At 41.7% G+C, this 25,899-nt stretch overlaps 1 protein-coding gene across 4 annotated transcripts; it reads left to right on the forward strand.

Moving 5' to 3' along the window:
- Nucleotides 1-969: 969 nt before the first annotated feature.
- On the forward strand, nucleotides 970-25,899 carry UBL7 (ubiquitin like 7). Of its 4 annotated transcripts, none has more exons than XM_033920606.1 (12): nucleotides 970-1,266; nucleotides 3,366-3,562; nucleotides 4,067-4,186; nucleotides 5,407-5,489; nucleotides 10,037-10,121; nucleotides 11,160-11,217; nucleotides 11,926-12,053; nucleotides 19,483-19,532; nucleotides 21,443-21,610; nucleotides 23,353-23,475; nucleotides 24,090-24,261; nucleotides 25,283-25,742. In XM_033920606.1, the coding sequence occupies exons 2-11, from the start codon at nucleotides 3,379-3,381 to the stop codon at nucleotides 24,225-24,227; spliced, it is 1,137 nt and encodes a 378-aa protein (XP_033776497.1). In that variant the 5' UTR covers nucleotides 970-1,266; nucleotides 3,366-3,378; the 3' UTR covers nucleotides 24,228-24,261; nucleotides 25,283-25,742. The 4 variants fall into 4 exon arrangements, with proteins under 4 accessions (XP_033776497.1, XP_033776496.1, XP_033776495.1 ...); XM_033920605.1 differs by lacking the exon at nucleotides 25,283-25,742 and adding an exon at nucleotides 25,760-25,899 and having other exon boundaries at nucleotides 971-1,266; XM_033920604.1 differs by lacking the exon at nucleotides 25,283-25,742 and having other exon boundaries at nucleotides 971-1,266; nucleotides 24,090-24,612.

The raw sequence follows: 25,899 nt of genomic DNA on the forward strand, positions 1-25,899 counted from the left end.
GAGTGCTGCAGACGCTGCTGGAGTCACAGGTTTGTCGGGACCATGGGAAGGGGGGTGGGCGGAAAGGGACTAAGGGAGCCAGGTAGACCGCAGGCAGGGAAAGGGGGGGTAGGGGAAACGCTGCTGCTGCACAGGGAAGTAGTGTGGGGGGAGGGAAATGGAGGGGGAGGGAATGCTGCTGTGGCTGCTGCACAGGGAAGTGGGGGGAGATAAATGCTGCTGCTGCATAGGAGGCAGGGAGAGAGAGAGACAGACAGACAAACAGATAGATAGATAGAAAGAAAGAAAGACAGTGGGAGGAAGGGAGACAGAAAGAAAAGAAGAAAGACACAGGGGCAGGGAGAGAGACAGAAAGACAGACAGACAGACAGACAAAGGGGGCCAGGGAGAGAGACAGACAGAAAGAAAGACAGTGGGAGGGAGAGAGAGAAATAAATAAAGAAATAAAGAAAGAAAGAAAGACAGACAGATAGACATATATTCTAGCACCCGTTAATGTAACGGGCTAAAATACTAGTATTCTATATTTCATAAACCACATCACAGAAAGAGAACTCCAGTAACTAAATTCTAGAAAAAAGAAAAGACATATTCCAGACTGATACAGAAAACCAATAATAAAATAGCATTATAGGCCAGGCTGGTGGGGAGAGAAATATAAAAAGAAAAGAGACAGGTCAGACTCAGGAAAAAGTAGGTGATGACACTAGGGTGAGAGGTATTGAATCACCAGAATGAGGCTTGGAATTTTCTGAGAGCGTAGCACTATTTTGGAACGCAGTCAGAGAACCTCGTGAAGCACCAGAATGAGGCTTGGATATACCGCGAGACGAAGGGAACACTAGACTGAATCCTGAAGCGCCTCTTCCCCTTAACCTCCCCCCCCCCCCTCCTCACACACTCACACTGCAAGAAAAGTAAGCCCTATAATCCACAACCGCAAAAACTATCTCGCAGCTGGCTTCAAAATTAGCTTAATTTGGCAGCACTGCCCCTATGGAGCGTGACTGCGGAACCGGAAGCAGGTGTTTGTTTACCTTTAGTGACCTGGGCTGGGGCGCATGTGCAGAAGAGTTCAGGACTTAGCTGCACGTTCCCCGCTTCTGTTACTTTGTGGCAGATTGGGATTCCCAGCTCCAAAGTTAAACCAAAAACGAAGAAAGGAGCCTAATTTGGTTGGGCTGCCGCTCTTTTGGTAACGCTGTTGTATTCTCAGGTTAACGCGGCAGTGGCAGTCAGACTCGAAAGCTCAGCGCCGAAGAGCAGGTATTAACATAGAAGATGACGACAGAAAAGGGCTACAGCCCATCAACGCGGCAGTGTATTCTGTGCAGTATCATAACTGTTGCTTAGTTTTTGTGGGTAGGACCCGGCTGTTCTCCCCCCTTCTTATCCTCGTGCTACATTAGTGGAGAATCATGCCTAGGGTCACCCTGTGTTGAATGTCTTTCCCATCTGAATAACTTTGGGTTCCTGTCTAATTTGACATACCACCACTACATGTAATTTTGTGCATCTTTATAATAGTAGCATAGTAGATGACGGCAGATAAAGACCCGAATGGCCCATCAAGTCTGCCCAACCTTACCCTCTCATTAAATTACTGATTTAATTTAAACTTTCCTTTCTTAGCTCTTTCTGGGCCAGAACCCAAAGCTCTGCCCGGTACTGTGCTTAGGTTCCATCTACTGAAGTCTCCGTCAAAGCTCACTCCGACCCATCTAAACCATCCCAGCCATCGAAGCCCTCCCCAGCCCATCCTCAACCAAATGGTCATATACAGACATACCCCATGCAAGTCTGCCCAGTACTGGTCTTAGTTCTTCAATATTTACCATTATTTCCTGATTTGAGATCCTCTGTGTTCATCCCACACCTTTTTTATTTTTTTTAATTCTGTTACCGTTTTCCTCTCCACCACCTCCCTCGGGAGCACATTACAAGCATCGACTACCTCTTTGACCTGAGGGAAGCAGTGCCAGCTCCTGTTATCTAGGCCAGAAAGGTATTGAGGTAGTCTAGTTCAGTGGTTCCCAACCCTGTCCTGGAGGAACACCAGGCGAATTGGGTTTTCAGGCTAGCCCTAATGAATATGCATGAAGCAAATTTGCATGCCTATCACTTCCATCATATGCAAATCTCTCTCATGCATATTCATTAGGGCTAGCCTGAAAACCCGATTGGCCTGGTGTTCCTCCAGGACAGGGTTGGGAATCACTGGTCTAGTTAAAAGGCACCATTTTATTTCCTTTATTTTTGTGCATTAGAGTTTAATAGGTCTGTTATTTAGCTCGATTTTTTTTAAAAGGCACTACCATTTATATTTATAGTAAGTTCAGTTTTATTTGATGGATTAGTTTATTAAAAATACACTTTAACTGCATTAGCACATGCCAGGATGGTAGTGCAAACACAGTAGATCTAGTCTTTTATTAAAAGTGGTATTGAATTGTTGTGCCTTGGCATCTTTAAAAACTTTGGTCTATATCGGAGCCAGCTTTGGAGTAGGGTGAGCAGGATGGTAAATGGCACCATCTGTTCATTCGTTCTTGGTGCTGCCCTCCCTCAAGCACACAGTGAGAGAGGGGGGGGGGGGGGGCAGTTCTGTAGCTTGATATAGGCCAAAAAGGCAGAGAAGGTAAAGATCCTTATGAACCACTCTAAAAGTGAGGCAAAAGTGAAACTGCTGCTTCTCATGCTGACTCTGTGAAGGTGAGAGGACAAGATGCTTAATCTTGGTGTTCTCCTGAAGACCTTTTGAATTGGTGTGCCAAATGACTTATTTCTATGAACACCTTGCCAACAACAGAAAATTTTATAATAGCTATGCACTACCACCTGGCTACTACTTCATGCCACCCAGCTGGCAACATTTTCTGGGGAAAACACTGAACCTTATAGGAAAATATCATTAGAATCATTCTCCGCTTTTATGATCGGTATCATTTTCAGTTTTCCTTCACTATGATCATTTGAAAAGGAGACTTCAGAGGCCAGTTTTTCCAGTAGCATCCATGTTAGCATAGGTAGTTATGTAGATTATGGTATACTGATAGAAGTAAAGTGATAACTAGAATTCTTAGCAAAAACAGAGGCATGTGCATACATAGCTTGATCTGTCTGGGAGGCCATGCAGGAGACCTAGGAGGCTTTAAGTTTAGGGAACATATTGGTAGTTATTTAGATTATTCCAAAGGTTTTAACAGAAACTGTCAATATGATAAGTAGAGATAACTTACAAGTGCTTCTGCATACTGCTGGCAGCTGGGATAGACCTCCTGCTGTATGCAAAGAGATAGCTTGGTAGACTGGATGCTCTACTTTATCTTTTTCTACCATCACAAATTATAATATTGTGTCCTCAGGTGTAAGAGAAAAATGCCTCTAACAGAATGGCATATTGCAGTGAAGTTGGCAGACAAACCTTTGGCACCCAAAACTATCCTTACACTTCCAGAAGCAGAAAAAGGAGAATGCCCACTGGGAGGGTACAGTATTTCTGCCCTGAAGCAGTTGATCACTGCGAAACTGCAAGAGTGTGTCCTGGATCCTGAGCTCATAGGTGAGAAGGCCCTATCTGATCGTTTTTCATCTGCTTGATTTGGAAGGGAAAGTAATTTGTAAAACTGTATCACACTGTTTATTCCTATCCTGACTTGTCTACCCTTGCTCTTTTTGGTGTGGAAATTCTACTGGCCCACTTTTATCGTAATTTTTCTAATGCTTTACTAGACCTCTTGAGCATACATAGCTGTCTCAGAGGTGAAAAGTTAGTGAACATTTCCATCAGATGAAATGGATTTATTCATCCTTGCACAAGTTTTCCTCCATTCCAATACCTCTCTGTGATTCAAATAACATTGGTAGCCTCTGATAGATGGGAAGAAGAGATATGATTTGATTACCCTGGAGAGTATGAATTTTATAATTGTTTGGTTATACTGTATAATATTAGATGATAGCTGTTGTGAGCTGCTTTGAAAAGATTAAATTTGTAAGTGTAATATAGAAATCTTTTAATATGTATAAAGAAATTATCTTGTCATTTGACTCTGCTGTGTTTCAGATCTCATATACTGCGGTCGGAAGTTGAAGGATGATCAAACTCTGGATTTCTATGGCATCCAGCCAGGCTCCACTGTCCATGTGCTACGTAAATCTTGGCCAGAACCAGACCAAAAACCTGGTGAGTGCTGACAAATGAGTTCTCAGAACCCAGGGATTGTTTCATCGAGTCATTCAGAAACTGGATATTTGGGCCCATAATGTAAATTTTCTTAATTTTTTTGTCACAACATGTTGGATAATTTTGACAAACTTATTACAAAGGCTAGAGAAAAGTGGCAAGTAGCTATCTTGGAATGATAGATGATGTTTGCAGCATTAATCTCTCTCACTTCAGATACTATACTTTTCCATTTTTATTTATTTGCGTTTTCTTGATAAACCACCCATTGCACAAAGTGCTGTTAGCGATTTACAATATAAAACTGAGTTGGGAAAAAAAGAAATACAGTATTTTTTAATTTTTTTTTAAATTTATAAAATTTACACATTTATTATCAAGCATATCATCTTGTACAGAAAGTGAGATCAAGAAAACATAATAATATTATTTACTCTCAAACCTGAAAGCAATTCAAAATAATAAAGAAAATATACATCCTAACTTAATCACACACTAGTCCTCAAGAAGAAATACAGTATTGAAAGAAAGTAGGGGAAACAGGGCAGAAGAGAACACAGTATTTTCTACAAAGAAAATAAGAGGAAGTCTAAAAGTAAATTTGTCAGAAATGGAAAAGTAGAAACGACTACTGTAAAGTAAAACCAAGATGCCTCAATCCACCCTCCTTTTTCTAGAGCCATATGATAATCCTAACTACTAATAACAATCATTTCTATAGCAGCGCTACAGAAATGATTAGTAGTAATAGGGGAATAAAGTAAGAATGAGAAGTGATGCTGCCATATAGCTGATTAATTTAGGTCTGCTGAAATAACCAGGTCTTCAGTAGGCTTTTCTTTAAAGGATAGAAGAACCATGGCCTGGAGCAGTGTTTCTAAAGCCAGCCAGAGTTCCAGAATATGCATGAGAGAAGGGTTTGCATACATTAGAAACCCGGCATATGTAGATAGAATGAAAACTGGCCGGACTTGTGATATTCCAGGATTGGAATTACCTGTCCCTGGGCAGAAGGATGGGCCAGGAATGGCTTGAGAGAGACTAGCCTACAAGGGCATGTCACTTTTGTTTCTGTAGTCACTTGAGCAGCATCGCAAATGTTTGCACTGTAAACTCGATAATCTATTTGATGTCACTTGCTGGTGATATGTAGTGAATAGGGATAAAAAGGAAAATTCAAATTGTGCTACTCTTCAACTATGTTTTGTATGCACTTCCAGAGCCTGTTGACAGAGTTGCAGCAGCACGAGAATTTCGAGTCCTGCATACAGCACTTCACACCAGTGCTAGCTATCGGGATGCAGTAAGTGGTTTGTTTTTTATAGTCATAGAAGTGACTGGTCCATCCCTTCTAATGGTCTTGTGACCCATATGAGTGTAGAGGATGAAGGGCATGATCTACATTGTTCCAGTACATCTCAGGTGCTTCTTTAGTGGTGTCATTCGCCTTGTGCATCAAACATAGGAAGATCTGAGCAGAAATAAAAATTATTGCTAACAAAAAGTGCTCATTGAATCTGGCAGGCCAGCGTAGCATCTCCATCTTAGCTCTCAGACCTTGACTGTCCCTCTTTTCTACCTCTGCATTTGTTCCCTGGTCTTCTTGTCAACTACTGCAGTTATCCCTAGTCTCTTACACCCCAGCAACCTCATCAATTGCAGATATACCTGCCTACACAGACTGCTCACAGTGTAGGAACTGTATTGTTAGAGATTTGTGTTAAGATATGCTTGACAGATTTGTTCTCTTTCCCTCTTCTGTTTTTATAATCTGCTGTCCTTAGTTATCTCATCTACTGGAGGTATCTGTTGAGCCACATAGAGCGCTCTGTCCTTCTGAAGCATGTTGTCAATATGTTAGTTGTAGTTTATTTAAATAAATGTACCTAGAAACATGAAATGGTACCAGAGGTGGTGTTTCTGTTTGGTAGAAACCTTATAACAAGGTTCTTGTACAATCCCACTTTATTCTGGGACCAGTGGGTGATTTCCGTCTACCCGCCAGGACTTTGTAAGAAGCCTCAAATTTCAGAGACTTAAACCCCCTACCCTCATACATCTTCACTGTGCCAGTGCCTCAATTCCTTAGTCTTTATTCCTACAAGCCAGGCTGTAGGAGCTTGTCTTTTTTGCACATGTTTTATTTCATGTAATTTCAGTCTTTGCATTTGCGGTTTTTACCCTCGTGCTGCAGAGGTTCCCTGCGGGGTCAGCTTCGACTGCTGGAGATCGCAGGCCTTTGGGAAAAGTCTGTTTCTGGAGGGTTTCCTGCCTGTCAGTAAGCCCTCTGGACAGCTTGCACATCAGATCAGGGCTCAGGGAGTGTTCCCTTGGGAGCTAGCTCACCCCAGGTTCGTCCAGTAGTGAGTCGAACACATCCAGATGTGGCTCGTTTTCTTGCCCTGATTCGGTGCCTTTGACCTCCATAGAGGGTCTTCTGGAGCCTTCTGTCCTGACTCCTGTGAAAATGGTGTTGGGGGGCACTAGGGAATGCACAGGTGATACTATGGTGAAATGCAAGCGCATCTCGGGGGATAAACCTGGTAAATCCCCCCAAACAGTCCCCAACTGGAGCTTAGGGGTCAGCTCCTACCACGGAGGATGAATTTTCCCTGGATTTTATTTGCATGCATTGTCAGACATAATTGGAATAAAAAGTTTCTCCTGTCTCTCTTTCGCCAGCATCCATGCCGGGTTCAGGGACCCCTGCAACTGTGATCCAGGGTCTTTTCTCTTGCCTCCTCTAGGGGGTGCCAGCAGGTATGCAGATAGTGCCTGCGGTTGCGCCAAATTCGCTTTCCATACCTCTGCTTTTGCAGGAGGGCACCGTGATGGCTGCAGCTGTGGCAGATCTTGCGGTTCTCCAGGATCCAAATCACTGTGGAGCCCCTGATTTGGGGGAGGATCCCACTATGCAGTTTATCCAGATGTGGCTCATTTTCTTGCCTGGATTTGGTGCCTTCGACCTCCATGGAGGGTCTTCTAGCGCCTTCTGTCCCAACTCCCGTGAAAATGGCGTTGGGGCGCAGGGTTTCAGAGCTTCAGGCCCTCTCCTGCAGTGATCCTTTTCTGCGTATTATGGATTACGCTGTGATGCTGAGTTCTGTTCCTCCTTTTCTTCTGAAAGTGGTTTCCACTTTCCATTATGGTATATGGAGATCACCAGTAAGTTACACCTCTGTGGCCACCTGTTTGTTTTGGTGGGTCCTGTCCGCATAGGTAGGCTGGCTTCTAAGGCTGGATTCACATGGCCATTTCTGCAGCTTATGTGGCAGCCAGAAAGAAGACCCCCCTTGCGGTGGGGGCTTATTCTACCAGAGGTGTTTCGTCCTCTTGGATGGAATCGTCGGCTGTTTCTCTGGATGAGATTTGCAGGGCCACTACCTGGTCCTCCTTGCATACATTCACCAAGTTCTACAGGATCGATGTGGTGGCAAAGCAGGATGCTGCTTTTGGTTCCTCTGTATTGGCAGTGGGCAGTCGCACCCTGAATTTTCGGGATTGCTCTGTTACGTCCCACTGGTCCCGGAATAAAGTGGGATTGTACAAGAATGAAAAATTAGGTTCTTACCTTTGCTAATCTTCTTTCTTGCAAATGCATACTTTATTCCGGGAACCCACCCTATTCTTTGCTGTTTCGCCGATCGTCTGCCTTTACAAGTACCGATAAGCTGGATTTCTGTTTTCTGACCAGCTTTTATAAGAGTGCCATCAGAATGGGTTTAGCACTTTGTTTGGGAGGGTCCCTATTTCAGAGGCCCTCTTCTGACAGTGCAGGCTGTGTCTCCCTATAGCACTGTTTTGTCATTCAGGTTTCTAATGTTTCCTAACCTGTTCTCTTGTTTTTCATTGTTGCTAATTGGCATTTGTTGATATGAGCAGAATTGATTTACTTGTCAGGAAGTTTTCCCCATTCCCCTCTCTTGTTTTTGTCCTTTACTGATGTTTCTGGCTGCTTTTAGACTGACTGAGGCACTGGCACAGTGATGAGGTATGAGGGAGAGGAGTTTAAGTCTCTGAAATTTGAAGCTTCCTCCAAAGTCCTGGCGGTTAGACGGAAATAGCCCACTGGTCCTGGAATAAAGTATGGATTTCCAAGAAATAAGATTAGCAAAGGTAAGAACCTAATTTTTCGTCATGTAACCCAACATGTTTGTGTTAAGCCTGCATCAGGAGCAATAATGACTGTGATTCAGTCTGACCAACTGGGGCCCAACAAATAAATCACCTGGACACTAGAATATCAGGTGGGGAAAGTGAATTCCTGGCTAAGCCCGCTGATTGCTCAGGCTCATTCTTACCCTATATTTAGGAAATTATTAAAAACTCATTTATTCGATAAACAAGAATGTTGATTTTTATTATAAGTTTTTAAAGATATTTTTTATTAGGTTGTACTTGTAACCTTTTCCTCTAACTAGGTGTAATTGAGATAATAGCTGTATGTTTGAAATTGTATTTTAACCATGATGTATAAATTTGCTCATAGAAGTGTGTATGTGATTGTATTTATTAACTGAAATATTTTTAATTACACTGTTGTGAACCGCCTAGAACTACTGGCAGGGCGGTACACAAGAAATAAATTATTATTATAGAGAGAGAACAAAAACAGAGGTCAGACACAGATCACAATGATAGAATAAAGGCAAAAATCCAAAATAAGAATAAAAGTAAATTGATTGGAAATGAAAAATAGAAAATACGACCCCCAACAGATATATTGCAGGGCCGTGGAGTCGATAACACCAAACCTTCAACTCCAGCCCCTCTATTTTTGTACTTTCCAACTCTGACTCCTCCTACTGATATTAGTCTTAGAACCAAACCGTAGTGCCAGCCACGGCGATAACAGTTCCGAGCTGTTATTGCCGCAGCCGGTGCTAAAAATTGCACTACGGTTTTGTAAAAGGAGGGGGTGGGGGTTAAAGTACTATAAAATAAAACATTTTTATCTGTACTTATATCTAAGACAAAAAAATAATCTAAGTATAAAATGGTAAATTTACCATATATTATAATGTACGTTTTTGGGTTTTTTTAATTTTGAAGTTGGAGTTAGTACATTTTTAATGACCCTGACTCAGCCCAAAATTGCTTCCAACTCCTTAGCACTGCTATAATAAAATGTCCTTACAATCTATCAAAACAAAATAGAACAGTCATATATGGTCAAATGTATCATTAATTCATATATGCCAAAAAGGGGTTTCTACAAACATGTCTCTTATCCCAATAAACCCATACTATTAAAACCATTCAATTACTTAGAAATAGCACAATGCAGGATTTCAAATACAGCACACCTAAAACTGAAAGAACCAACGTGTGCCAGTCTGTATATGAAAAGTGGGGGATGAGATTTCTTCAGCAATTTCTTTTTTTTGTTGTTCAAATATTCTTTATTAAAGGAATTTTTAGGAAAAACAAAACAAATAACAGAACAATCATGATAAACTACAATAACAGTGCAATACCTGGATCAGAAAAAAAATGGCTGAAAAAGAAAACCATGAGCAAAAACTTCTTCAGCAATTTCTAACAATCATTGATTTCAGATATTTTTACACAATTATTCAGTCATCTTCTGTACTCCTTTATTTTGCATTTTCATTTTCCTCATACCATGCTACATTCTTTTCTCAGTCTTGTGTCACCTATCTGAGAGTATATGGTATTGAGGTTTGTGGAAATCTCTCTCCCTGTGTAGTAATTTCTGCTGTTGGGGAGTTGCAGGAATTTAACTTTACGACTTGGGCTCTGGGCTTAGGGAAGATGTAACACTCCTGAATATCCATCAGCACAAGAAACTCTCACATCATGACATGCTTTTTGTGATTGCTGTGCTAGGTCTTCAAGATGCTGGGAAATAAAGAATCACTAGACCAGATCATTGTGGCCACGCCGGGCCTTAGCTGTGACCCCTTAGCATTGGGTAAGTGTAGGGGTTCTTAACCCAGTCCTTGAGACTCTCCAAACCAAATGTGTGGTGCGTTACTCTTCTCAAAAGTATGGGTTTTTTTTTAACCTGCTCAATTGACAACTTTCCTATCGCTGTCGCGACTGGAGAAGGAAAAAGATAAGATCTAAAAGCCCAATATTTGAAATAGTAATGAGGTGAATAGGTCAACTTGATCTCAGCCAAGTCAGCCTTTGTATTCATTATTAACTTTTCTTTATTCCTTTAAGTTTAATCTTGGAACCCATTAATTGGTGACTAGAGCTAAGTTTAAGCATTCATCAATTTTTCTTACTTTATTTAAATAATTTTCAAAGTACAGTGGAACCTTGGTTTACGAGCATAATTTGTTCCAGAAGCATGCTCGTAAACCAAATGACTCGTATATCAAAGCGAGTTTCCCCATAGGAAGTAAGGGAAACTCGCTTTGATTCGTTCCACCTCTTCCCCCTTCCCCCGAGGCTACCAGCGCTGCTCCATCAGCCCCCCACCCAAACTGGCATCGCACCCCCCGCCTGCAAACGCCCCCACTACAGAAAATGCCACAAGCAGCCACTTAGATCATTTTGAGAGGCTGTATATAAGTAAATGAACTAGTTAAACTGATTAACCATTGTTGAGCAGGTAAACATGGGAGGGGTACAATGGTCCCACATAAAGCAACTTGGAAATGTCTATTACATGGTTACTTTTATTACCACAGAGTCTGTGTAAGGATCAAAGAAGAGCCTAATAAGTTAGTTTTAATTATGAATTTTATCAGGACAGAGGAAAGAATGCATGTGTAGAAGCAGAGTCTAAAAAATAGTGTGACCACATTAAAAACTGGGCACATTTTCTCACAAAAAGGTGTAAGAGTATATAGGAGTAAAGTATATCAGCTTCTGAGATCTAAATCTGTACAGATTTGACAAAAAGGGGGAAAAATGTTTTTCTTTCACTTGCTGATGTATCCAGTCACATTTTTTTCCTACCCTTCTTTTCTAAATGTCCTCTTTTCTGTCTCTCTGACAGGGGTCCTCCAGGACAAAGATCTTTTCACAGTATTTGCTGACCCCAGCATGCTTGACACGTAAGGCCTGCTTTGTAGAGAAATGATAGATTTGATCTTCATTAGGCCTGTGACTGAGCAAGGAATAGAATAAAGTTAGTCACTAGGACTAGACTGAGAGGCTTCATCTTCTGGCTTACGTGCAAGAGAAGCTCAGCAACTCTGTGTCACTCGAGAAAGCGAGCAAGATTTTAGCAATCTCATGATGAACAGATTTAATGTAAATTGTACCTAGTGACCTAATAAGGTCTTGCCTGGTAATGGTGGTACACTAAACCTTTGACTCTGAATCTAAAGTACTGATACTTATATACTGTATCTGATTTGGATCTAAAGTACTGCTAAATATAAGTATAAAATGATAAATTTGCCAGATATTTTAATGTTACAAGTTTTTATTTTGGAACTGGAGTTGGTTCATTTTTATTGACTCCAACGTCACCCAAAATGGCTACCGATTCCACAGCCCTTCAAAGCTGTTAGCTCTTTTTTGTTGGCGCTCGGAAATTTTCTCATCTAAAATCAGTTGAATGCTGGAATTGTCTTTATGGAGTGGTGATTGATTGTAGTGCAGAGAGAGTTAGACATACAGATTCAGTGTTGGATGAAGCAAGTATTGAAGAAAGGCTGGATAAATTGGGTGTGTAGTTTTTAAATCTGCAGGTTTTACTAAATAGTATATCTGTACTGGGTTGCTACTGCTGACATTCCTTGGTATACTTCTCTTAGGTTAGTTCCTGCCCACCCTGCATTGGTAAATGCCATTATATTGGTTTTACATTCTGTCGCAGGAAACACTGCTCTACCACCTACAGATACCACCTCACGCAGCATGCCTTCTGGTCTTCAGATGCCTGGTGAGTTCCTAGTGTGTCCTTTGTAGTTACCTTACTGAAAATTTATTTACCATGTGCTATGATTATTCAAAATTAGTGTATGTACATTTAATACTGTCTCTTGTAGGCATTAACAGGGAAATTCTATAACCAGTGCCTAAACTTAGGCGTCAGTGCCGATGCCTGTTAATTGAAAAATGCAATCAGAAATGGCAAAAACCAGCAGTGTTGAAACGCCTACCGACGCCTAAATAAAATGCGGCTGGCATCGCTAGGTAGGCGCTTTAGGCTACGGAATGCCAACCAACGTCAAAAGTGGCGATAGGCAGGCTAAAGCAGCTACCTAGCTGCAATTCATGGCAAGGTAGGTGACTGAAATGTTGGCCCGGAAAACCTGGCCCTCATTTCAGTTATCGATGCCACCATGGGATCCTAAATTCAGGCTGCAGTAGCCATAAACTGATCGCGGCAGGGGAAGATATCCCTGATCAGCTGAGCCGGCAGTGCTCCCCGAAGCCGCAGCTTCAGGGAGTCCTGCTGGCTCAGATGATTGGAGGGGAAATAACTCTGCCGCTATCAGCTGAGTGGCTACGGCAGGGGACTCCTGACAGCAGCAGGAGGGATGCTCACTCCCTCCTGCCGGAACCCCTAACAACCCCCAATCCCCCCCTGAAATACATGACTTCCCCAATCGCCGATTTTCTCAATACCCCCCAAGCTCCAAACACTTCCCCCAGCCCCCACGTACCTTTTGCTGTAAGGCCAGCCGGAGGGATGCCTACACCCTGTGGCCAGCAGGCCCGCCTCTTCACAATGGCAGACCTTCTCCTTCCTGGTGCATCATGGGATGCACCGGGGAGGGGCCTAAGGACCTGATTGGCCCAGGGGCCTAAGGTCCCTCCCATGGGAGCGGCCTTAGTTACCTAGCTAATCAGAGTCTTAGGCCACTCCTAGGACATCCCAGAATGCACTGGGAAGGAGGCCTAAGACTTCGGTTGGCCTAGGCGCCTAAGGCCCCTCCCCGGTGCATCCCAGTGTATTGTGAAGAGGTGGGCCTGCCGGCTAGATGGTGTAGACATCCCTCTGGCCTGCCATACAGTATCGGAGGAAAGTCTCTGTTGGGGCTTGCAGCGAGCAGCCTGTTTTGAAGCTGCCTCCTGCTGACCAGCTGTGCTTCGAGTAAGGGAGGGAAGGGAGCGAGGGGATTTGCAGCTTAGGACCACCACCTGTTTCTGCCACTTCTGGGCTTGAGGGAGGAGGAGGGCTTTGCAGCTCATGACCACTGGTGCTTTGGGGCGGGAGAGAGAGGAGGATTGAGATCTGTGTTCCAACACTGCACTCTCAATCAACTGGGAAAACAGTTATCTGGCATCCACCAATCCCCATGGATGCTGAAATTTTACTGTACTAGGCACTGTAAGTTACCTGCTAAATGCAGCACTTAGGTAATAACACACTAGCTGTATGGATGGCATAAGTGTTTGTGCCTAAATGCTAAGCATGTGTACACCCAGGTATACTAAGAACATAAGAATTGCCGCTGCTGGGTCAGACCAGAGGTCCATCATGTCCAGCAGTCCGCTCTTGTGGCCGCCCTTAGGTCAGAGACCAGTCTAGCCTTACCGACGTACGTTCTGGTTCAGCAGGAACTTGTCTAACTTCGTCTTGAATCCCTGGAGGGTGTTTTCCCCTAAAATATTATAATAGATGATATTCTTACATGAAAATAACGTAATAAAGGGAGGGGGAAAAGGTTCATATTTAAATAATAATTGATAAAATCATTACAATATATATATTGTATAACTTTATAAGAAAAATAATTACAATTATATGATATATAAAACCATAAGAAAAATAAGACAAGAAATGTTATATATAAAATATATTATAAAAATATCAAGTGTATTGTTAAGATAATTGTATGAAAATTTATGACACTTGTTGTTAAATGGAAAAAAAATTCAATAATAAAACTTAAACAAAAAAAAAAAAAAAAAAACAGGCTCCGGAAGAGCATTCCAGTTTTCTACCACTCTCTGGGTGAAAAAGAAATTCCTTACGTTTGTACGGAATCTTTCCCCTTTTAACTTTAGAAAATGCCCTCTCGTTCTCTCTACCTTGGAGAAGGTGAGCAACCTGTCTTTATCCATTAAGTCTATTCCCTTCATTATCTTGAATGTTTCAATCATGTCCCCTCTCAGTCTCTTCTTTTCAAGGGAGAAGAGGCCCAGTTTCTCTAATCTCTCACTGTATGGTAATTCCTCCAGCCCCTCAACCATTTTAGTCGCTCTTCTCTGGACCCTTTCGAGTAGTACTGTGTCCTTCTTCATGTATGGCGACCAGTGCTGGACGCAGTATTCCAGGTGGGGGCGTACCATGGCCCGGTACAGCAGCATGATAACGTTCTCTGATCTGTTCGTGATCCCCTTCTTAATCATTCCTAGCATTCTGTTCACCCTTTTTGCCGCTGCCGCACATTGCGCGGACAGCTTCATTGACTTGTCAACCAGTACTCCTAAGTCTCTTTCCTAGGGGGTTTCTGCAAGTACTGCACCAGACATTCTGTATCATGTATAAGATTTTTGTTACTGACATGCATCACCTTACACTTACTTATCCACGTTAAACCTCTTTTGCCATGTCGCGGCCCATTTCTCGAGCGTGTTTATGTCCCATTGCAGGTCTTCGCAATCCTCCTGTGTCTTCACTACTCTGAATAACTTTGTATCTAGAATTCTAAAAGTATTTATTTTCCTTTTATAGAACCGGCCGCTACCAAACACCTTCCAGCTGCCTAATTGAAGATTCTCTGTTACAGAATTGCTTCCTTAATGTCATGCCAGCAGGGTAACAGTGCATACTAATTTGCTCGTTAACCTCTTAGCATTCTTTAGTAAAAGGGCCTTTAAGTTATCTATTTGATTTCTTGCAGTGGTGTATAGATGGGTTTCCAGGTGGATGGAATGGGTGGAGGATGCTATAGTTATGATAGTGTTTTATATGAAATGAATTTGATTATAAATTAGGGCCTCATTATTTATTGGGGGGATAGTTCAGATGTCACACTTTTATTATAGGAAACTGATTTTATTGTAACTCACTTTGGACTTCTCTGGTGAAATGTGTCGTCTAGTATAACCCAATAAGTAAACAGATAACCAGAGGATCTTCAGACATGTTACCACCTCTAATAATGGAGACAACTGGCACATATTCAGACGCATTGCCACCTCCAGTAACTAAAAGCTCAAAGATCCGTGTGTTTTCATTGAGGTTACTTTTGAGTTACTTGTTATAATGTTGAGCATGTGTAAAATACTAAGGGATTTTGCAAAAATCTATTTACATGGATAAAAGGTCTTAAAAAAAAAAAAATTCTCACCCTGTATGCAAGTGTACTGTTACTTGATTTTTTTTTAATAGAGATATTCCTGTATTCTGAGCGTCACTGCATTGTTCATTCAACAGCAGTGCCAGATAGTGAAAGACTACATAGATTAAAAATTAAAGTTGATCTTCCTGCCCTATAAAACTGCTCTAGTCTACACTGATATCTAATCTAATCTAATGCTTGGCTTTGTATACCGAGACTTCAATCCTGGAAAGCTCGTCTTGGTTTACAATAATTAGTTTAGGCTAAAAAGGACTAAGAGAAGGGAAATCGAAAAGGAGTTAGTTACCAAAATGCTTAGTGAACAGGATAGTTTTCAAAGACTTACAAAAAAAAAAAAGAAAGGGAGATGGAACTTCTTAAAAAGAGTGGGAGATTATTCCAGAGTTGAGGAAACTTAAAAAACAAAGTGTGACCAAAGATCTTAGCACCTTTGATACCTTTACTAGAAGGACAGGATAGTTTGAGTTGTTGGTCGCCCCTTGCAAAAGAGAATCTATAAAGATTCCAAGATAAAAGGACTAGGGGAGTGAAAATGCCATGAATAATTTTAAAGATGACACAAGCACATTTGAACTGGACTCTTAAATAAACAGAGAGCCAATAGAGATTATGAAGCAATGGTGTCACATGATCGAACTTATGCTTCCCGAAAATCAATTTAGCAGCAGTGTTCTGGACCAATTGCTAGAGTGTGTAGTGGTGAAGGACTGCCTGTCGCATATCACACATTGAGCACAGTGAACATGAAAGCTGTCAACAAAACAATATACAAAATTTGACCTGAAAATCCTTTTGTTAACTCCAAGGAGGATTGAGAGGCCTTACTGGGAGAGATTAAGTCAAATGCACAAGCTTTTTGGACTGGAACAAACTGTTGCATATTTGATGACCTCAAAGTTTGTTTTATAGGCTACGATGACTCCAGTTTCGGGAGGGTAGGGGGGGGCTTGTCTTTAGAGGTGTAGGTGGAAGATTATGCTGAAAACAGCAGTTTAGTTTCACAAAAAAGTGAAATGAGTCAGTCTTGATTAAAGTATGATCATATTTATTTTAAGCTTTGCCCACAGGATGGCAACATTGTTCTGTGAATTAGAGAAGCTGTGAAGCTTCATTCTCAAACTGATAGTGTGAGATCCAGGTTATTGTTTAGAAATCCTTCCCAGTCCTTAGTTAAAGGAAAGCAGATATTACGTTCTGGGGCCTTCATAAGCACTGGAAGGTATGTATGGTATAGAATCTGTTCCAAAGCCTCATGAAACAAGGTGAGGCCCTCAAACTCGTATACATGGATGTGAATTCAGTCAGAAATCTGTCCAGTTTTGCATAGATGAAAACTAGAATGTCAGGCAGGGGGGTAGCTCAATCTTTATCTGGGTCACGACTAAAGCCTCCTTTTATGAAACTGCGATAGCAGTTTCTAGTGCGGGGAGCCGCGCTGAATGGCCTGATCTGCTCCCAACGCGCATTGAGTTCCTATGAGCATCGGGAGCAGCACAAGGCCATTCAGTGCAGCTCCCCGTGCTAGAAACTGCTATTGCAGTTTCGTAAAAGAGAGGGGAAGTCTTTCTCTCTAGTTTACTTATTGTTTTATATTTTGAGATTTAAGATGTGGTCTTATTAGCTTAGTTTGTTAAAATGTGCTATCTTGCTTTTCGGTAAAACCTCAAAGTGCCCCACAATAACATTAGGATAGACAAAAAAATAAAATTAATTGACCTTTAAGTGGAACAATATCTTGTTGTTCATTAGTGTTTATTTGCTTTTAATTCACTACCTTCTGTACACAATGGTAAGGGTGTATTGGGATGGTTAAGATGAGCTTGAGTGAGCTTTGATGGAGACTCCAGTAGATAGAACCTAAGAACAATACCGGGCAGGGGGTTTCTGGCCCAGAAATATCTAAGAAAAAAGACCAATTAAATTAATTTATGGAGCATGTATGGTTGGGCAGACTGGATGGACTGTCATGTACTATGTTACTATGAGACTCAAGCATCATAGAATGGGACGGTTTGTGCTACGGTGGAAACCATATATCACCTGGTGTGAATGAAGGGGGCTTTGTATATAGGGGCACCTACAGGTTAGTCATGATATAACCAGAACCTCAGGGGGTGGGTGGGAAGGGGGAAGGTATGGTGAGATTCTAGTACTTTATATTGCAGAGCTGGTTGCCTTGTTTCAGAGAGTCATGTTACAACTATTTTGTGATGTACTGTACTTGTATTTCTATGTTGATTCTGAAAAATTTTTCAATAAAGAAAAAAAGAAAAGTAATAGACTCACAATTTAACATGTATAAGAATTATATGTCAAGCAATTACCATATTTTTCGCTCCATAAGACGCACACCCCCCCCAAAAAAAGTGGGTGGAAATGTCTGTGCGTCTCATGGAGCAAATATAACAATTTTTTTAAACACCCCCCCCCCCCCCCCCGGTACCTTTTTTTAAATCTGGTGGTCCAGCGCTGTTTCGGCAGGAGCTTTCCGTGCTTCTACCCCTCCCTCACTACACTAGATGACTGTCTCCTCATCTCTTATGGCCAGCGGTGCACAAGGCAGGAGCGAGCTTTTCGCGCTCTTGCCTGGCCCCGTGCCGCTCCCTGAATGGCTTCCATCAGTTCTCGCGGGACTCGCCCCATGCAGATCCATGAACAAAAATGGCTGCCGTGAGTTCCCATGGTCAAGAGGCATATCATTTTGGTTGTTATTTTGCTTGTATTCTATTAATGAAGCTGCTTTGAACTTTTGGGACTAATAAATCTGATTAGTAAATAGGTTTTCTATAGCAGCAATTTGTCAAAAGAGGAAAGGTTAATTTGTTCTTGCCTTTTTCTCTTGCCTTCAGCTGTGGCAGAGTATGCTAGATAAATTGAGTGCCTCCTGATGGCAAGCATTAGAAGGAAATCATCTTTACATCTTTGCTTCGGTGCCTTCATCCGCCACCATGGGTTGGCAAAATAAGGCATATACATATCCTTCACCCCCTCACTCTCCTCCCCCTCCCAGCCTTTACAGCCCACCATACGCATATTTTGTGCAATGTGCCTGAACTTTGCTATTTTACTCTATGGGAGGCCTCAGCTTTGCAGCCACCAAGCCATGGCATCAGTTCATTTAGCTGGGTTTTTCCTCCAAAGCTTTAAAAAAAAAAAAAAAACCCACCCCAACATGTGGCTTCTAACTGTCCATAGATCTACTGTGTGTATCTAATATAATAAAATGGTAAGCCACGCATGCGCACTTCCTATGCGTGCACCGGTTTTCCGTGATCTGTAGCGACCCATAGGAAGTGCGCATGCGCGGCTTTACGGTTCTGTTTTTCAGTCTGGCCTGCTCCCTGCCGTATTGCATTTTTCAATTGAAAGACGCAGCAGTGGCTCCTCTCACGATCCCCGCCTGCGTTGGACTTCTGACGCAGGTGGGGATCATGAGAGGAGCCACCGCCATGTCTTTCAACTAAAAAAAAAAATATGGCAAGGCGAGCAGGCCAGACCAGACCGAAGTTCAAGACCAAGGGAAGGGAAGGGAAGGGGGGCCTACAAAGAAGAGGACTCCAGCCGCGAGGAGCCGAATGGAGCAGCCAGATCGCAGCAGGCCAGAACGCGGGGGAGAGGCTGAACGGAGGAGGCAAGATCGCGGTAAGAGAAGGGAAGGGGTGGGGGAAATGCTGCAACTGCTGCACAGGGACCTGGAGGGGAAGACAAATACCGCTGCTGCTGCACAGGGAAGTCGGGGGGGGGGGGAGGGAAATGCTGTTGCAGGGAAGTGGGGTAGAAATACTACTGCACAGGGAAATGGAGGGAAAGAATGACAGACAGACAGCAGGAGGGAGGGAGACAGACAGAAAGGAAGAAAGACACAGGGGCAGGGAAAGGGACAGAAAGACAGACAGAAAAAGGGAGCCAAGGAGAGAGAGAGAGAGACAGCGGGAGAGAGAGAGAGACAGAAAGAAAGACAGACAGACATATATTCTAGCACCCGTTAATGTAACGGGCTTAAAGACTAGTTTACTATAATTTGGTGAGCCCATTGTTCTCACTCTGCTGCAGGTGGGTTCCTGTTTGAAGGCCTCTCTGATGAAGAGGATGATTTTCATCAGGTAAGGTCATTGTTGTATTTTATCTGTAATAGGTAAGAAAGAAAATATGGAGAGAAGAAGAGCACTAAACGTGGATTTCAATGAATGAAATTCAAAGGATTCTCTGGAGCCAGAGTTTATTTGTTGGCTTTGCCTTCCCACTGTGTGACCTGATAAAGAGTCTTTAGTTTTCTGTCTTTTATTTGGAGGTCTTGTGAACAGACAATAATGAGCTAATCCTTTAAAGAAGGCACAAACACTTAAATACCAAGAATATTTGTCAATGACCAGAACTACACTGTTCTATAACATGGCATCTAAATGTGAAGGTGGGCATAGTCTGCATGGAGCGCACAATTCTGCACATAAATGATAGAATACTATAATTTACTCGTGTTCTTTATAGCCGATATATATGGTCACAGTTAAATGAAGCGGAAAACAAACAGTGAAGGAGATTTCTTGGTGTTCAATGCCTTTTATTATATCACAAGACTCGATACGATCGTGTTTCGGCCCAACAGGGCCTGCCTCAGGAGTCTAAACAAACAATCATGTATGAATAATAGTTATAGATAAAAAACATAAGCATACATATGACATAAATAAAACATGCCTAGCATAAAAAACTGGACAATAATGTTAATGTTATGAATATACTAAAAACGATGATAAAGGTGTAAACAAAAGTTATTGGACCATGTTTTATGTCATATGCATGCTTATGTTTTTTATCTGTAACTATTATTCATACATGATTGCTTGTTTAGACTCCTGAGGCAGGCCCTCTTGGGCCGAAACACGATCGTGTCAAGTCTTGTGATATAATAAAAGGCATTGAACATCAAGAAGTTTCCTTCGCCGTTTGTTTACCGCTTTCCAAATATTGGGAAGTTGATTTCTCCTGTTCTCTTGGCACGGCTAAATTATACGTGTGTTTATTAGTATTTTATAAAGGAAAGTAGATACCCCTTTGTAGAAATGCCCTCCAAAAGGCTGATTATATGGCTTTCTGCACTGAAAACAACATTCTAAGGGAAGAAACAGGCATTTATAAAATTACCCAGGCTGTACACATGGGTGTACAAGTTTCATAAAGCATAGGTTAATTTCAGAAAATATGGAGACCATTAACAGACTTTGTAATGAATGATAACATTTTCCCAAGGTAAGATATTTGATAGAAGGGGAAAGGGTGGGTATTATTTTTATTTATCTCATAATGCATATGAATAGGTTAATAGTCTCAATGTATTTGTATGAAATTCTGTTACGGGAGGGGAGGGGATGGGAGGGTTTCTATTTAATAAGAATTGTTTATATATCAAGTGTAATACATAATATTCAAGATATTATAGAATATAAATATGTAATGAAATGTTATATTTAATGTGTATATGAGAGTTAATCAAGTGTGTATTTATAAGTTTAAATGATTTTATCTAATACACTTGTTGTATATGCAAAAATGAATAAAGAATTAAAAAAAAAAAAAAGCATAGGTTTGCGTAAGTCGAACTTAGGCAAACTTTTATGCATTGTTGAAAGTAGGTGTTCCAGGGGGTGGAGTCTGGAAGATGCATTTTTAAGTATGGATTTTTTTATTTTTATAGCGTATATAATATAAAACCTGGCAGGCATATTTGCACATATTTACACTTATATTGAAGGAGGCAGAAATATGTATGTCTTAGCTTTGGGAGATTTATGTTCTTTAAGTCTGTTTCATAAGGGAAAGTATGTGTTGCTTTCCTTTAAAAAAAAAAAGTGTACCATAGGCCCTTATCTGCCACATTGCCTTAGGAGGCTTGTTATAACATTACCTTCTGTTCTAATGTGACTCAATCCTTATCCAAGTACATTCACATTCTTCTGTCTTTACAGAAACTCGGGTCTATGCTTAACTACATTTAGGTTTTTTTTCCTTCTAGAGTACAAGATCCACCCCTTCTAGTAGTGCTTCTGGGTCTCGCCCTGCATCACTTGGCTACACCGGAGCTGCAGGCCCTCGACCAATCACACAGAGTGAACTGGCAACTGCACTTGCCTTAGCCAGCACACCTGAGAGCAGCTCCCATACACCCACTCCTGGGACTCAGGTACCACGAGTGCTGTTTCAAGGAAATATTATAGTGGGGAATGTTTGCTATGAACTAAACAATGCTTTATGATTCTGTGTGACTATAGCAAGAAGAAAGTTTATTTTAGGACATGGTTTTATGTGAATTGTTTGGGTTATTGGAAACCAGAAGTTACAGAAGTAATGGCCAGCCTTCACTAGAGTTGCAAGGTTCTCCTTGAAATGCAAGTCAAAAGTTCAATGACATCTGGTGATGTACTGAGTTAGTTTAACTGGAACTTATCCTGATAGAATTGAACTTTATATTTGTTGTGCGGTATAGCAGGACAAAGGCTACACCTTCCATGTGCACTACCACTGGGTGGGCAGCCCATCTGTGGCTATGCCACTGTATCAGATATGCCAGCTATGAAGGCCAGTGGCATAGCTAAAATTGAGTGAGCCTGACAAAATGTCCAATGGTAGGGGCTGCCCAAAAATCTACCTTTCCTTCCTCTCCTCTACCCTCATTCCTCTGTTCAGGTCCAGCATCTCTCCACTCCACCCCCCTGCCAGTGTGGGTCCAGCCTCTGTTTTCTTCTGTACAGCTGCTCTAGAGGCAGCACTGAAGGCTGCACTCTGTCCAGTGGGGCCTTGCCTCTGCCATGACCTACCCACAGGAAATTATATCAGAGAGGTGGGTCAAACAAATAGGACAAAATATTTTTTAATTCAATCAATAATTAGCTCTGGAACTCGTTGCCAGAGGATGGGGTAACAGCAGTCAGCATAGCTGGGTTTACAAAGGTTTGGACAAATTCCTGGAGGAAAAGTCTGTCTGTTATTGAGACAGACATGGGGAAAGCCACTGTTTGCCCTTGATTGGTAGCATTTAATGTGATTGTTATTTGGGTTTCTGCCACTGTTGAAAACAGGAAACTGAGCTAATTGGACTCAGATTGTTTGCTTTCACCTTGTTATGTATTGCAAAAAAGTTAAAGTTTTTCATTCACTTGTTATATGTTGTATGTTAATGATATGAGCAAAGCAGATATGTTTTTCTCTGGGAGCATCCCCATACCCCTCCCTAGTCTATTTCTTCTCCAGGGCTGACCATTTGCTTTGATACAAACTGAGGAATTGGAGGACAGCTGAAAGGGATGGGAGGCAGAACAAAAACATGCTAATGAGGCTGTCTACAAGAATTCTCAAGAGAAGGGGTTGACTACCCGAAGGTTCAGGAATAAAGTGTCTGATTACTAGAAAGATTACCACGGTAGGAACCTATTTTTTTTCTTGAAATTGCTCAGTACTTCCATAACATTATCATTTTGCAGCAGCAGCAGCTCTGAAAAGAATGGGTGCAACCAAGCTAACACACCCGCAAGATATTAGATGGAACTCTGTAGTGTGTGTATTTTGAGCAGTATATCAAGAACTGGCCTATTCTGATGACATCTCTTTGTAAATATTAAGATTATACAAGTAACAACGAATCTGTAGGAAACCATGATTTTAAATCATGACTTAAATAGTGATTTAACTTGATTTGATTTAAATCAAATCCACCCTGCTTGTTCACACTTAAGGATTTTATCCTATGTTCTCTTGAACTCGTACTATTTTTGCCCCACTGGGTGACTATGGATCTACTACCCTTTTCAGCATGCTAGATTGCTCTATGGGGTCGTGACACAGGCTGGCAGTGAACTTTTGTCTTTTGGTGAGACAGAAATGACACATGGGCACTGTAGTAAACCTTTATCATTTTGCCTTTATTAGGGCCACTCCTCAGGCACCTCTCCAATGTCCTCCAGTGTCCAGTCTGGCACTCCCATCACCAATGACCTTTTCAGTCAGGCTCTGCAGCATGCCCTACAAGCATCCAGCCAGCCCAGTCTACAGGTGAGTGTTTTTGGGTTCCTGAGGCAGCACAGAACTCTCATGTATCTCTTTTATACAATCTATCAGAACCATCCATCTTTCACCTGAACTTCTTTTTGGAGTCTTTCCTCCCCTTCACCCTTTATGAGCCTGGCACGAGGGCTTTCCTGCTGTGGTTCATTCTGTCTGCTCTCAAATATATTCTACTACAATGGTTGGAGCCTGAAGCTCCTATGCTTTCCTTGTGGAGGATCCAGATGATTACTTTGCTTGCTTGGGAACGTTGGAGTGTCCTGGACCTCTCTTTTGCCTGTGGTTTTTGCTTTACGGCTACCTGGGAACCCTTCTGAAACACTATGACTCCTGTGGCCAGGAGTCGAATTTTGAATTGCTGATTGGGTGGTTCTCCCTATTAGTGCTTCCCCTTTGTTTTACTGTTAAGTACATTGTTTGGTTCTTTGTTATTTTATTTGTGGACTCTGGACGGGTGGGGGGGTGTTTGTATATTTGAAAATTGTTTGAGCTCTGTTTATCAGAAAGATTGGTTGATTTGTATATCTATCTTGGCTCAATAAAAATCATTTAAACATACAATCTATCAGACAGAAAGTCAACCTTGCCTCCTGTTCTTTCAGAGCCAGTGGCAACCCCAGCTGCAGCAGCTGCGAGATATGGGCATCCAGGATGATGAGCTGAGCCTACGAGCACTGCAAGCCACTGGAGGGGACATCCAGGCTGCTCTGGAGCTCATATTTGCCGGTGGAGCTACCTAAATTACCCTTACACCTCTGAATAAATAGTCCTGAGGTGGTGTATGTAATGTATATCAATAATAATAATAAAAACTATTGTGCATAATTACCCTCATACTTTCACAATGTCTCCTGTTTGAAAATGTGATTTCAAAACAGCTTTATTAGCAGTCATGCAGATTCATAAGCATTTCACCCCGTACCTCAGTTCTCTTTAGGTTGCATAGAAGCCCCAGCTGTACCCACAGTGTTCGTTAGGGAGCCTTATGTTGCATAGTGCGGATAATTCTGAGCAGCTAAAAATACTTCCGAGAGAAGAGGAGGGGGAAGTAAAAGCTCTTTCGAAAAAGAGGCACTTATGGAGGCAAGCGGGAGGGGAGTGAGAGAGAAACTTGTGGAGGAGTTTTGTTTTTGGTTTTTTTTTTTTCCTTCTCTTCCTATATTTTAAGTTCTTGTAAACCGTGCCGAGCTCCACATCCGTGGAGATGATGCGGTATATAAACTTAAGGTTTAGTTTAGTTTAGGAGTTGTGAAAACAGAGCATCGGACTAGAAGGATGAGATGCAGAGGGGAATGATAGAAATACGAAAAATAAATCTTAAAAAATAGTGATTTTCTCTTAATCGTTCCTTCCCATATGTCTAGGATTCTGCTGTTTAAGAAGCTGTTTGTGATAGAAGTACAAAGCTGATTATTGAACACAGCAGCAGAGCAATAACTCCATAAAAACAATTGTCAATGTAAGAAATTATAAATATAGTTTTATAACAATAGGTCACCTCCCTCCCCTTCCCCCCCCTGAACATTAAGAGAAAACAATGAATACAAGTACATTTTCATATACTACTGAAAAAGCTTTCCATGGCAACTAGTATGACCAGGTTCCCCACTGTGATGTGGAATAGTGTTTTTGAAGCCTGTGCTGTCAGGGATTCAGTTCCATCATAGATCCTTTCTGGAAATTTCAATGAAGAAAGGGTCTGTTTTGTTGTTGTTGGTTTTTTTTTTTTTATTTGTTGGTTCTGTTCCTCTAAACCCAATGGTGACCCCTCTCTCCCCCTCCTTTCGAACGGCAGGAGGACTGCACTCGGCCACACCTGTCTTCTTCATTAGCCAGTTCCCTCTACTGTTTAAAGTCGGTGCCGTTGATCCCGCACTAGTCTAGACTGCAGACTGAAGCTAATTGGTGGAGGAGATGGACACGAGTAAGCATGCTGTCCTCTTGCCCGATAAGGAGAGGCAAATCTAGGAGACTTGGCACCTGGGAGCAGAATTGGTGGAAGAAAGCTTTCATTTTAGGATACCTTACTTTTTGTGCTTTGTACTGGTATTTCAGGATTGTAATAAAATCAGGCCTTTACTTATAAGTGTATGCACTGTGCAGGTCCATCTGAAGTAAAGCATAGATTCTTGTATGTTGGATCTTATTTCTTCTCATTATATAACCGTGTGTGTGTGTGTATATATATATATATATTTGTGTCTAGTGCTGCTAGTAACTATGTGTAATTAAAGCTATACTGAACCTCTTATATCTGGCATTTTTTGAACAGCTGGGAGCAACCAGTTTCTGAAGATGAAGGAATAGTCAAAATGCCAACAGAAGAAAATGAGAAGGGTGTCTATTTATTCAACATTAAATGGCTTTTATGTAAAACTATTTACTTTTTAGTTTTTTGTTACTAACAGGAAA

This window comes from Geotrypetes seraphini, chromosome 14 (genome assembly GCF_902459505.1).
Source record: "Geotrypetes seraphini chromosome 14, aGeoSer1.1, whole genome shotgun sequence".
Classification (NCBI taxonomy): domain Eukaryota; kingdom Metazoa; phylum Chordata; class Amphibia; order Gymnophiona; family Dermophiidae; genus Geotrypetes; species Geotrypetes seraphini.